The 14880-nt window shown below is 38.3% G+C and overlaps 2 protein-coding genes across 2 annotated transcripts; both read left to right on the top strand.

Annotated features, from left to right (window-relative positions):
• Positions 1 to 3867: 3867 nt before the first annotated feature.
• On the top strand, positions 3868 to 4353 carry LOC141602052 (uncharacterized). The gene has a single exon (XM_074422361.1). It carries the CDS (start codon positions 3868 to 3870, stop codon positions 4351 to 4353), a length of 486 nt encoding a protein of 161 aa, XP_074278462.1.
• Positions 4354 to 10542: 6189 nt separating this feature from the next.
• Positions 10543 to 12705, top strand: LOC141600336 (uncharacterized). Its single transcript, XM_074420556.1, has 4 exons — positions 10543 to 10817; positions 10905 to 11092; positions 11172 to 11334; positions 12166 to 12705. Exons 1-4 carry the CDS (start codon positions 10740 to 10742, stop codon positions 12343 to 12345), a joined length of 609 nt encoding a protein of 202 aa, XP_074276657.1. The 5' UTR covers positions 10543 to 10739; the 3' UTR covers positions 12346 to 12705.
• Positions 12706 to 14880: the final 2175 nt, after the last annotated feature.

Raw genomic sequence — 14880 nt, 5'->3', positions numbered from 1 at the left:
AATATTACTTCCAAAATCGTCCGTCAATTTTAAGGAATTTAATTAACCCATATCGACATACGATCAATTAAATAATCAATTAAGAGTGTTACCCTTTAGGTATGACCTAAGGGGATCAACTGATCACCACCGTCGCACGACAGTAATGTCAAACTCTAGTCAGCCAATCATTACCGATATGTGTGGACCCGTTGACTGTAAAATATTACTTCCCACATGTATTCTTAAAATGAGATTTAAACATGTGATCATCATGATCGACAGTTGTGATCGCATTATTGTCAGAGGACACATATTCCAACATTAATAATTGACGTTATAATGCTCACATGATAATGTTAATGTTAGAATACCATTGCTAAGATGTACATTTGGCCAATGTATCATCCGGGACATTATTATTGGAAGGGACCGGACCACATTATTATTTTATCCCGTGTACATGGATGTGAGCTTTGAAGTGGGCTCGGCAGGGGGCTCGGTAATTGGCTCCGCCCCGTTATATCCCGATAAAAAGAAAGAAAATGAGAAAAAGAAAAAGAAGAAAGAGAAAAGGAGAAAAAGATGAAAAAATTGTTATCATGTGTACACGGAGGAGGGCATAGCCTAAGGGAGTCTCGGCTCCGTAATGTGGCCAAGTTCAATAATAATGACCCGAATTATATTAATTTGAGTTGGAGGTTATGGGAAATATACTCAACCTGTGGTTGGTTGACCCTTTATTTTATTAATCTTTTTCAGGTACAGGAAACAGGGAAGGGCATGAGTGAGGTTGACGCAAGAAAATAGAATGAGAATAATGTATCATAATAATATAATCTTATCAATAAGACTGGTTACTAGTTATTTGGTTGTACTGAAGAATAATGTAAGCCTTGTATTTCTCTGTATGGGGAAATACGGCGGTAACGCTCTGTAATTTCCGCTGCTATTAATAAAATATACCATTTTGTACTCCTGTTGTTTACGGGGCGTTACATCTAGTTATCTTACCTAATTACTATATAACTTATTATTAGAGCTTTAGAAGATTTTTACGCAGCTTGGAGAGAAACAAAAAACCCTATTGTTATTTTCATCAAGACTATGTGTAACTAATCTTTCATCTTGGATTCAAGCGATTGAAGCACTCTAATCCGGTTGTGAGTTTGAATGTATTAATTTCTCTTCTTAATTATTGTGAATTGCTTAGCTCTTAATTATATGAATGTTGATTGATAATTGCTAGGTGCGCAACTAGTAGTCGATTTCTTCATTCTATTATTAGTATTGTTAATTGAATAGGATTTATTGATTAACTTTACACTAGCAACATCTAAGAATTAGTATTGAACGGGATACGTTGATATTAGTACTTAGAAGCGATTCACATAAATATCTAAAGTGCAACTGGATTGTATGCGCTATTTATTCTCTATTGAATTCTCTAAATTATATTGCTGCTGTTGAATTAAACCTTGAACTGGATTGTTAGGGTTGTTTAATAGTTAGGGTTGATTAAGAACGAGATTCGTTTTAATCGACTATTCGTAAGGATAATTGGAATTTTACATTCATGATAGAGTAATCAAGATTAGTAATTGAACCCATCTTACAATGATCAATTGTTATTGAGTGTGGATATATGCTTGGGTCTAAGACCTTTTAAACCACTTGAATTCATCTATCTCATTATTTGCTTAATCTTAGTTCTTTAGTTAATCAAACAAATCAAATTCCCCCCTAAACTGGTTACTTTACTCTACATTATCGTACACTTTAATTGACTTAGTCCTTACTTGTGGGTTCGACCCTTACTTTCACTATATTATTGTTTTAGTAGTTTAGTAAGTAAGTGATTATAAATTTACATTTGATAGGCATACGACATTTAGCCTGTCAAATTTTGGCGCCGTTGCCGGGGAATTGGCATTAATTATTTTTGTGTTTTAGTGTAGTTTTATGCATAATACTCGTATTTCTAACCTGAACCTCGAGCCTTTCGATCCAGAGATTGAGCATACTCTTTTCAGATTACGAAAGAACAAACGAGGTGCAATAGTAGTTGTTCCTGAAGGCAGCGAGTTCGACGATCTACATTCAGATTCTGAATATTCTGAAATTTATGAACAACCCAAACCTTTGAATATGGCTATAGAGACCCGCACATTAAAGGAGCTCACAGCTCGAAATCTTGCTGTTAAGCCATTATGCATCACTTTTCCAGCATTGGATAATGGGGTTACATTTGAATTGAAATCTGGTTTGATACATCAATTACCAAGTTTCAGTGGGACGAGTATTGAGGATCCCAATAAGCATCTTTCGGACTTTCATATTGTGTCCACCGGTATGAAGCCAGTTGATGTCACAAATGAACAATTGAAATTGAGAGCCTTTCCCTTCTCCTTGAAAGGCAATGCGAGACACTGGTTAATAAACTATCTACCACCGGCGAGTATCACTACATGGATATAGGTATGAAGAAAGCATTCTTGGAGAAGTATTTTCCTCCTTCTCGATCAGCTCAGGCTGAAAAGATCCATCAGTAATATTGAGCAGCAAGACGGAGAAACTTTGTACGAGTACCTTGAAAAGTTTAAGCACATATGTGCCAGCTGCCCCTACCATGGTTACTCCGAATAGGATCTCATCATGTATTTTTGTAGTGGACTGAACCAAGATGACCGCCGTATGATTCATTCTGCTTGTGGAGGAAATATAGCCAACAAGAATCCAGATGAAGCTTGGGAGGTTATCACAGAGCTAGCTGAGACCTCTAGACAGTTTGAGAGAAGACCTTCACGGAGAGGAGTGAGTGCTATGGGTGTTAATCCTGGCTTGGAGGAAAAGGTTGATAGTATTTCTTCCACACTCCGTGATATGTTATCTGGCAGAAAAATGGCTGTTATTTGTGGTATATGCTCTACTGAGGGTCATCCTAGCGATTTTTGCCCTTAAATGCAAGAAGGAGCCTCTCAGACGGTAAATGGTGTATGTGAGAGTAGTCCAAACAAGAAATGGGATCCGTACTCTAATACTTATAATGAAGGATGGAAATCTCACCCTAACTTCCGTTGGGGAAATTCTCAAGCTAGTCCATCGTCTGGCCTTCCTAGAGGTCAGTTCATTCTGCGACCAAAAGAGCAACCTTCCATACCTCAGGCACCACCACAAGCTACACCAAGTTCATCAATGTCTACTGAGAACATGATTCAGGCTCTTACCATTAGTGTCACTCAAGATAGAGCAGAAAATAAGCAGACTTTCAAGAATCTTGAGAATCAAGTTAGTCAACTAGCTACCGCGGTGAATCGTTTGGAAGCTAAACAATCGGGTGCTTTACCATCTCAAACAGTCCCAAATCCTAGGGAGAATGTGAGTGCCGTATCATTGAGAAATGGAAGACAATTGGAGGAGGTTGAGAAGGTGAAAAGATAAGAGAAGCAACCTATGATTCAAGAAGAAGAGGAAGAGATAGTGATCGAGGAAGGTGAAAAAGCTTCTATTGTTAAGGAGAAGGAGCCGATTATTTCTTCTATACCGGTGGTAGAACCGGATGTACCTTTCCCCGACGCACTGAGAAGAACCCAATACTTTGAGCATGACAAAGACATTTATGAGGTGTTTCAAAAGTGCGAGGTAAACATCCCTCTTCTTAATCTTTTAAAGAGTATTCCTAAATATGCTAAATTTTTAAAAGAATTATGCACCATTAAAAGGAATAACAAATTGAAAGGGATGAAGATAGTCAAGGGTAAAGATCCTAAGGGGAAGATTAGTGACTATGTGTCTGCTCTATTTTAAAAGAAGTTACCCCCTAAATGTGGTGACCCGGGTATGTTTGCTATCCCTTGAACCATAGGAGACCTTAGATTTGAAAAGGCCATGTTAGATTTAGGGGCATCTATTAATGTCATCCCCTATGCTATTTATGAAAAACTCAAACTTGGACCTTTAAAAGACACTAGTGTAGTAATTCAACTGGTTGATAGGTCTAGTGTGTATCCTAAGGGGGTTGTGGAGAATGTCATGGTTGGTGTTGGTAAGTTAGTCTTTCCGGCTGACTTATGTTTTGGACATGAAAATGAGGCAGGTGTTATACCAGTCTTATTAGGGAGACCATTCTTGAAGACTGCAGGTACTAAGATTGATGTCTCAAAAGGGTCTCTTACCATGGAATTTAATGGGACCGTTGTTAAATTTGAAATCACTAAACCCAACTCCCACTCTCCTGCGGTTCATTCTTTGTGTGCTATAGACACTTTTGTTAATCATGATTTATCTAAGTGCCGGAAGTCTCCTATTCCGAGAAAGGTGTCTACTATTTTGCAGGAATCCCCTCCTAAGTATCAAATCTGTGTTATCTTATAGGATCGTCGTGAGAATGCGGAGGCATCTAGAGGTAAGAAGAATGCTTGGTTTGATAAATTAATTCGCCGGAAGAGCTCCGGGAAAGGTGTGCACATTACCCATATAAAATCTTGCTTTCATTCTTCCTCTTATATTCATGTTGGTAAGTCAAGGTAACTTTTCTATCTAAGCTTAAGTTGGGTGGTTTACCATTCCGCGAGATGTCGAGCCAACGACGTTAAACAACAGCGCTTCTGGGAGGCAACCCATAGTTTTGTGTGTGCAATTTTTGCAAAAAGGGTCTTACAAATCCCCAGGGGCCTCTTTCTATGCTGAGTTGGCTCAGAGACGTCTTGACAGAGAGGCTCGTGCTAGAGCCAGGCAGCATACCCGTCGTTCGTGCTTCGGCTCGTGCTTCGGGTCTCAATCTTCCTAGTTGGTGGTATGCTCCCTTCCTTCTTTCTCTTTTGTGTTCCCGTACAACATTGGGGGACAATGTTTCATTCAAGCATGGGGAGGGGTATTCACTATTGTACATATTTTATTCCGTCATTTGTAACTTAGTTGCTTTATATTCGCTCTAAAAAAACGCTGGAAAAAAAACAAAAAATCAGAAAAAGGAAAAAAAAAAAAAAGACAAAAAAAAGAGAAATACCCGGCTAGGTGAAAACCCGAAAGGGCGCCTAGGCAAAAATGGGAAAGTGGCCGAGGACGGAGTGAAAACCCAAAAGGGCGCTCCGGGTAAAATAAAGAATTGAGATGCGTGCCACAAGAGTAGTGTGAGGAAAATAGCTAGAGTGAAAACCCGCAAGGGCGGGCGCTCTAGGCAAAATGAGAGATTTAGAAAAAAAAACCATTTCACACTAATTTTTGTGTCCTGTTTTTGGTGTGGCGTCATAAGAAAGGTGCTAAAGAAGGTCGGTCGGGTAGGACTAGTGGCTAAGGTGAGGAGAACCGCGGTGCTATGTTGTTGTTGGTTGCACCTTGCTATGGCGGTTGTTGGTTTTGTGCTAGTGAGTGGAGTAGAGGTGTCTAGGATTATACACATGGCTAGTTGGTTTTTGTTGTGAGCCATGTGAATTTTTGGTTAGGATGGAGCGATAAGGGGCGTAGCATTGTTTTCTATTGCTGTATTGTGGTGACTACCGTCACTAGTTATTGTTACTTTGCTCTTTCGTATTTTGAAGATGTGGGTGTGCTAGTCTTTGCTAGGCGGTGGAAATGATTACACTTTTGAGGGTGTTTTGGAGGGCGTGAGAGGGAAGTGAGCATTCTTGTTGTCCGTCATTTTCTACCATGTGTATGTTTTGAGCTGGTGTTGGTTTGCGTTCTAGTGTATTCTTTGGCTTTACATCGAGGACGAGTAAAAGTCCAAGCATGGGGAATTTGATACGACTTATTTAGTCGTAGTTAATTGAAGGGAATTAGTATGGTTTTAGATGGTTTTAGGAAGTGTTTTGGGGCTTAGTTGAAGGATGTTTGTTTGAGTTTGTTTGTAACACCCCGATATTCAGAGGAGCCTTAACTAGGCCTTCCTTAGCATATAAGGGCGTTACCATCTCGGTTGCCCGAGGAAAGTAATTATCAAACGTCAATAAAAGACCTATTAAGTTATATTACAATTGATTCAAACCAAAATACAATATAAAAGGTACAACTCTGAAGCTACTCGATACTATAAACAAATCTCGTGAGGACTCATCCCTGCCCGGACTCCAGCTATCATCAACACCAGCACCTGCTTAGACCGACTGCTCACCATAAGGGATCACGGCAGACACATAACAAACAAACAACCACACAAGGTCAGTACTGAGATGAGACAAGGCAACGACAACTACAAACAACAACACAAGCAATGACACCAGTCTCAACCACAATCATAACAATCCAACCAAATCTATCACTGACTGTCCACTGGACCAGTCCTGCCAGTGGGGGACCGCAGCCGTTCCCACCTAAGCCCCGCTCATCATACGAGCGATAACCCTGTCCATTAATGTGCACATCCCCTTTCGTGGCGGGTTCCACGAAGGGCGAAACTAGGGCGTGAAGCCACTCCCGCAAGTGACTCCACTCAGCCGAGGACGCACCTCGAGAACCATCAACAACGATCACAATCACCATCACAATCACAATACAATTACTATGTCAAGCAACCACAATACTATCACAACGACCGACACACTAGACGATCTACAGCAACTGAGTAGGCGAACCTACCTTTAAGCAACCGCAACCAATCCACGCTGACAGATAACATATCCAGCGACCAAGCAAAGCCTATAACCACCATACAAATATCTATTACTACAAGCAAACCCTAACTATAGAGACAAAGGCACGGATGATGATTATGACATACCTACTAGGGAGACACAAGGCAAAAGACCGCTACCCGACTCAAGGGACGCCCTCCTAAGGCATAAGAATCTTCAAGAAGCATCCATGGAGGTTTTGAGGTGAAAGGGAAGGGAAAGGGGCGACTGAAGGATAGGAGGAAAGTGGCGGAAGTGATATGCGGATTTAACAAAACGCGATATAAAACCCTCGCTGAAAACCCGACACTCGATCGAGTACCCAACCTACTCGATCGAGTGGCCCCCTACTCGATCGAGTACCCTAGCTACTCGATCGAGTAGCCTCTACTCTATCGAGTACCACTCTTAACACGCAGCTCAAACAGGTTTTGGCATACTTTTCTAAGATTACCCCCCTTCCCGAGGACAGTCAATGATGGTCAAAGGGTCCCAAAAAGGGCGGGTATTACATTGTTGGAGTGAAACTTGGGCTTTGATTAGCTTATGGGTCAGTTTTACAAGTTAAAGACGGAGTCCAAGTGAGAAGATTGGTAGGCTCGGAAATATATGAAGTTGCGTGGTACGAGTATTGGTCGTACTAATCATGCGCGTATGCGACAAAGAAGAACAGACGGCAGCATCATAATTTGCGACCTGGGCGCGACATGTGCGCGACCTATGCGCGACCAACATTCACTCAAAGCGCGCACTTCAACGTTCCAGCCTTGTTTTATGATTCGTGTTATTCTTACTCGTTTGTTTATTTACTCGGTTTTTTCCGATGATATTTGGTATTATATCACTTTATTTCCTACTTTAGTTTTTTTTTTACCTAAATACTATATAAGTTATTATTTAGTTGAGGATTATTCTTACGCAGCTTTTGGAGAAAAAGAAACCCTATTATTATTGTTATTTTCTCAAGACTATGTGTAACTAATTCCTTATCTTGGATTCAAGCAATTGAAGCGCTCTTAATACGATTGGGAGTTTGAATGTCTTAATTTCTTGTCTTGATTATTGTGAATTGCTTAGTTATTAATTTTATGAATGTCGATTTATTATTGCTAGGTGTACAACTAGTGATTGATTTCTTCATTCTATCGTTAGTATTGTTAATTGAATAGGATTTATTGATTAACTTTACGCTAGTAACAACTAGGAATTAATATTGAACGGGATACGTTAATATTAGTACTTAGAAGCGATTCACATAAATATATAAAGTGCAACTAGATTGTATGCATTATTTATTCTCTATCGAGTTTTCTATATTTTATTGTTGCTGTTGAATTAAATCTTGAACTGGATTGTTAAGATTGTTTAGCAGTTAGGGTTGATTAAGAACAGGATTTGTTTTGATTAACTTTTCGTAAGGAGAATTAGAATTTGTCATTCACGATAGATTAATCGAGCTTAGTGATTGAGACCGTCTTACAGTGATCAATTGTTATTTTTGAGTGTGGATATATATGCTTGGCTCCGAGACCTTTTAAATCATTTGTTACACCTCCAAGTCATTTGCTTTATTAATTAATTAGCATTAGTTATTCGTTTTAGTCCTTTAGACAATCAATTCAAACCTCCCCTTTTTGTTACTACGATCTTTAATTACATTGAAGGTCAACTTTTCCTACATTATAATTTGCATAAATTGTTAATCTGATTCCCTTGGGTTCGACCCTTATTTCCGCTTTACTACTGTTTAGTATTTGGATTTAAGTGATATAAATTGTTAATTTGAGGCACACAACTTTAGCGTGCTATATCAGTCTTATTAGGGAGACCATTCTTGAAGACTGCAGGTACTAAGATTGATGTCTCAAAAGGGTCTCTTACCATGGAATTTGATTGGACCGTTGTTAAATTTGAAATCAATAAACCCAACTCCCACTCTCCTGCGGTTCATTCTTTGTGTGCTATAGACACTTTTGTTAATCATGATTTATCTAAGTGCCGGAAGTCTCCTATTCCGAGAAAGGTGTCTACTATTTTGCAGGAATCCCCTCCTAAGTATCAAAGCTGTGTTATCTTATGGGATCGTCGTGAGAATGCGGAGGCATCTAGAGGTAAGAAGAAGGCTTGATTTGATAAATTAATTCGTCGGAAGGGCTCCGGAAAAGGTGTGCACATTATCCATATAAAATCTTGCTTTCGTTCTTCCTCTTGTATTCATGTTGGTAAGCCAAGGTAACTTTTCTATCTAAGCTTAAGTCAAGTGGTTTACCATTCCGCGAGAAGTTGATTTTTCCTCTTGTTGATTTTTCCCATACTTCTGTTGATCGGTGTTGGTTTGATTTTATTGAGTCCTTTGAGTTTACTCGAGGACGAGTAAAGATCTAAGTGTGGGGAAGTTGATGAGACGGTCTTAGTATGTATTAAGAGGGTCGAATTAGTGAAGTTCAAGTGACAAAGGCGGTGCTTAATGAATTATAATGGTACAATGCTTTAAGTTGTAACGTTGGCGGAACTTGGATCCAAATATTGAGAATTAAGCTTGGAAACGATGAAGAAGATCTTGTGGGTCGGTTTTGTATGTCAAAAACAGAGTCCAAGTCCGAGGAAAAATGGGCCCAGATACCTATGAAGATACTTGAGACGTGTGCGCTTAAGGTGCACTAATCGTGCGCGCATAGGAAAAAGAGTGAGACGCGGTATCAACTATTTCGCGACCTGCATTCGACTGAAGCGCGGCCTACATTTGACACTTGTTTGTGCTTTGGTCGCGCAATTCAGCATCGTTAGACTCGTGCTTGTTTATTTATTTTACTTGGTTTGTTCCGATTATTATTATTAGTAGTAGTAATACTTTATTTCCTAATCTAGTTATCTTACCTAATTACTATATAACTTATTATTAAAGCTTTAGAAGATTTTTACGCAGCTTGGAGAGAAACAAAAAACCCTATTGTTATTTTCATCAAAGACTATGTGTAACTAATCTTTCATCTTGGATTCAAGCGATTGAAGCACTCTAATCCGGTTGTGAGTTGAATGTTTTAATTTCTCTCCTTGATTATTGTGAATTGCTTAGCTCTTAATAATTATATGAATGTTGATTGATAATTGCTAGGTGCGCAACTAGTAGTCGATTTCTTCATTCTATTGTTAGTATTGTTAATTGAATAAGATTTATTGATTAACTTTACACTAGTAACATCTAAGAATTACTATTGAACGGGATACGTTGATATTAGTACTTAGAAGCGATTCACATAAATATCTAAAGTGCAACTGGATTGTATGCGCTATTTATTCTCTATTGAATTCTCTAAATTATATTGCTGCTGTTGAATTAAACCTTGAACTGGATTGTTAGGGTTGTTTAATAGTTAGGGTTGATTAAGAACGGGATTCGTTTTAATCGATTATTCGTAAGGAGAATTGGAATTTTACATTCACGATAGAGTAATCAAGATTAGTAATTGAAACCATCTTACAATGATCAATTGTTATTGAGTGTAGATATATGCTTGGGTCTAAGATCGTTTAAACCATTTGAATCCATCTATCTCATTATTTGCTTAATATTAGTTCTTTAGTTAATCAAACAAATCAAATTACCCCCTAAATTGGTTACTTTACTCTACATTATCGTACACTTTAATTGACTTAGTCCTCCCTTGTGGGTTCGATCCTTACTTTCGATATATTATTGTTTTAGTAGTTTAGTAAATAAGTGATTATAAATTTACATTTGATAGGCATACGACATTTAGCCCGTCACTATACGTACATCATTTTGTAAATTTAGAACTTAAAGTACGTTTTTTGTTTGATTTCGCTCCTAAAAGCGTTTGAGCAGATGTAAAATTGTAAACAATAGGTCTTGGTATAGACGGCTGGGGCGAACAGACGGGTAAAGACCTCTAATAAAATGGATAGAGGGGACAAGGTGGGGCACCCCCCATGTGCTTCCCACTTTATGGCAAATGGGTATTTTGTGAGGGAAGATGGTATCCGGCTATACGTATAGACGAATAGTGTCCGTCTATAATGAGAATTTGTGAACTGTAAATTGCACTTGGTGCGTCATAACTCATAAATCATTCTATCGGTTTTATAAGGAAAACAGAGGTTGGGAATTGACTTGAGAGCAGCTCAACAATGGCGTTTCAGACAGCATTCAAAGAGAGATTAGAAGACATGGACAACACACGAAATCAACGCCTCACTCTCCTCCAGGTCCATAACTCTTCTTTCTTTCTATACTTCAACAGTTCAACTCTCTTTTTTCTTTCTTCTAAAACACGAAATGTAAACAATTGTTAGGCTGAGAAAGATTTGCAGAAGAACAAATCAGTTGTTTTATCCGCCAAACATTCCAATATTAGTTTACTGGAGCAGCGTTGCTTAATCTTAGATCAAACCTTTGCTTCTGACAATCTTCGTATCTCTTCTCTTAAATCTCAAATCCAATTACTCCACCGCACTTTCCAATCTTCTTCCAAACACTTCAGGTAACTTTCTTTCTTTTAATTATCAATAATAATTGGTTTATTTTGTTTGCTTTTGAGGCTTAATTAGTTCCTTCTTTAGAGATTTGAGTGTTCAGGTGGAGGAACTTGAGCAATTGGATAGGGAGAGGGATATTAATTACTCTGTTAACTCTGCTAAAATCAACAAATTTACGGTTGAAACTCAGACCTTTGCTTCCGAGCTTAGGATTCAAGTCGAGGAACTAAGGTGTCGCCGGAATAAGGTATTCGCCTTCGTGTGTTTATGTATAATCTGAGAATAAATGTGAACTATCTTTTATTAATACTGTCCCTAGAATTGCAACTAACAAATTGTTACCTCCGCCATTCATTGTCTTTACTACGTTTAAACTGTTCCATGTTCTCTAATCAAAGGGATCAAATATTCCAGAATTGAAACTAAGACGATATAAATGGTATGGAAGGAGCTAATCTTTGCTGCACTTGGACGTTTGGTGAATTCACACGAGTTTTATAAGGAATTGAGTTTGTTGTCGTCCCATAGTACGAGTTCTTAATGTTTCTTCAGTACTTCATACTGACCACAAGCAAATGTGCAGGGTTTTAGAATGCCCTCAACGTTTCTTCAATACTTCACACTGACCACAAGTAAATGTTTAGGGTTTTAGATTGCCAAAATGTTAGAGCTGATTGATGCATTTCATAAATCCTATTTAGCATGAAAAAAGCTTTTGTTGTGAAGAGTGTGTAATGTTGCAAATTTGGGTATTATATTTAATGCTACTGCACCAAATAATTACATTGCCGTAGTTCAGATCTATGAATGTTTGCAGTTTGCAATAATGTAGGGTGAAGTTCCGATTCAACCTTCTGGCATACATTCGGAATAAAAAAAAAAATTATTTAAAATATTGGGTATTGTTATGCTCAACTGATTTGGGGCGCTACCGTATTAACGGTCAGCCTATAAGTCTGTAATAGCAGCTTACCCATATTTGGGTGAAAATGTTGATGTTTTACCTTGTTAAATGATCCGATTTCTAAATTGAAGGTTCCCTTTGTTGTGAATTGAGTTTGTTGACATTACTTTTCAGCTGAAGTTACTCTGTTCAGAACTTCAGAAGAACAATGGAGATGTGCAGAATGTTGACATACAAGCAGCTGAGATAAGAAACTCTGAACTTCTGGCTTTGAAGAAAAAAGTGGTCATTACAAGAGAGTCTAATGAACGAGAAAGAGCAGAGTTGCAAAAGCAGCTTCAGAGTCTGAGGTGATACGGTAATGCAGATTAATTAAAAAGTTAAGCTGGGTTTGCTACTAGTTGCGCTCTGGTTGCACATAGAGATGATAAAAAAGGACACCAATACCGTTGTTGGTTTACTTTGCAATGAAATTGCCCCGTACGTATATGGCAAAATTGAAACGGACATAAAATATTTGGTATGTGCAACATATTTTTGGTGGAAATCTTGAATAACCAGAAGCTGCTCCTGGTGTTGGAGCAATTTCGGCGTGCCTTTTCTAACTCTCTATTTGGCTCAGGCAAAACTGTCTCTTTGTTTTCACCTACCCTTCCCTCCTTTTTTCCATCTTATATGCCTAATTGTAAATAGACTGGTTTCCGTTCGTCGTCTTACACCTATCTTTGGTAATAGTTATTCACCCTTGCTAACCTAATTGATTCTGGATAGGGCGCCATCTGGTCAATTTGCAACTTTGTCAATTAATCAGACTAAAGGCATCTATAAACAGATTTGCACAATTTTTTTTTTGGCCTCAATGATTTTATCAAAGCATGAATAAAGCAAAAAGACCACTGTTTGTATAGAATATTCTATACACTATGAATACTTTTATTTTAATTTTGTTATATTTAGAAGCCAAAATTTTAATTCTTTCCTATTTTTTGTTTTTTTTACCCTAACAAAGTGGTGCAAGGACCTCAACCCTAATCCCAGCCACCACCACTACCTTCCCCTGCCAATCAACCACCTACCAGCGCCGGCGAAACCTCACACCAGCGAACGCCTCTAGCCGATAACGTGTAATCCCCCACCGCCACCGGCGCACCAACCTCCACACCCCCCACCAAATTGCAGATCCGATTGAATCTTACACCGCCCACCACCTGTTCGTCCCTCCATAAGCCGCCCTTACCGTGCAAACCACCACAAATGTCGTCTTCCCGCCAACAACCTTATCGAGTCATCGAATCATTGATATTATTAAAGCAAAGCAAATCGAACTATTGATGTTATTAGTTCGTGACGGAGAAGGCGTGCGGGTCTCTAGTGGTGGGCGTGGTGGTGGCTGTTGTAGGGTTGGATGGGTCGTGGGTGGCTGAAAGAGTTTGATGATAGGTGAAGGATGGTGGTAGGGGAGGGGAAGGTTGGAGGATGCACGCAGCAGTACACATTGGTTGCTTTTTTTTTTTCTCTTAATTTGGAAAAAATAAAAGATGGGATAAGATTTTGGTAATAATCAATAGGATAAATTACAAATAACCACCACGTATTAGCGTATTTTTACAAATTACCACCACGTATTTCCATTTTTACAAATAACCCCCAGACTTCATTGTGTATTCCCCGATCACCACCGTATTTATACCCCGAGAATCATTTTTCTTATTTCCCGACTTGTTAAATGACGGTTTACGCGAAATACCAAAATTACCCTTAATGGCTTACATTGAGTATATCATTCATTTCTTCCATCTTGTGTTTCATAAATCCCCAAAACCCTAAATTAGTCAATCGATTAATGCTTTACAAAAATCAGCATCCTTTGACAACCCTCCAATGATAGCATTCCAGGAGACGAGATCTCGTTTGGGCATTTTATCAAACATTTCTAGTGCATAATCAAGCCGACCCAATTTACAATACATATAAACCAAACCAGTACCATATACACATCCATTTCCAAGCCTCTTCTAATCACATCGTAATGAACATCAACCCCAAGCTGATAGTCCAATTTATTGGCACAAGCTTTAAGCACAGAAGTATACGTATAATTATCAGGCTCTAATTTATTTTCCAACATAGTATTATACAATTTCAATGCATAATCATGGTTTTGTGACCTAGTATAAGCACTAATTATATAATTATACAAAACCACAGCTCGATTTTTGAGAGAGTAAAAAATTAAGCGAGAAAATCACATCTTCAGTGCAATTAGTAGGTGTTAATTAAATGAGAAAGTGTTGAATTGAAATGGGCGATGCCTAAGACTAATAAACGGCCATGAATGCAAAAAATGGAGTATAAATCTTTACAAGAGGGAAATAATGAATCATAATTATGGTAATCTGTTAGGATTTTGGAATGTAATTGCAAATTCAGAGGTTGGTGTAGTAGCTAAGGAGTGAATTGAGCGATACAAAATCAGCGAGTGAGAAAGAGAGTTGAACAAATCCAAACTTCAATCGATTGACTAATTTAGGATTTTGGGAATTTAGGGATTTTTGGGGATGTAGGAAACACATGATGGAAGAAGGGAATGATATATATGAATGATTCACTCAGGTAAGTTTTCAAGGGTAATTTTGGTATTTTGCGTAAACCGTTATTTAACAAGTCGGAAAATAAGAAAAACGATGCTCGGGGTAAAAATACGGTGGTGATTGGGGAATATACATCGAAGTTTGGGGGTTATTTGTAAAAACGGAAATACGTGGTGGTAATTCGTAAAAATACACAAATACATGGTGGTTATTTGTAAATTTTCCTAATCAATACTCAATACATATATATAAAGCAGAAACTTTTCAAGCGATATTAGAGAGTCTAACTTTTTTAGAA

This window comes from Silene latifolia, chromosome 9 (genome assembly GCF_048544455.1).
Source record: "Silene latifolia isolate original U9 population chromosome 9, ASM4854445v1, whole genome shotgun sequence".
Classification (NCBI taxonomy): domain Eukaryota; kingdom Viridiplantae; phylum Streptophyta; class Magnoliopsida; order Caryophyllales; family Caryophyllaceae; genus Silene; species Silene latifolia.
The sequence above is the reverse complement of the archived record's forward strand: the minus strand, read 5'-3'. Positions and strand labels throughout refer to the sequence as shown.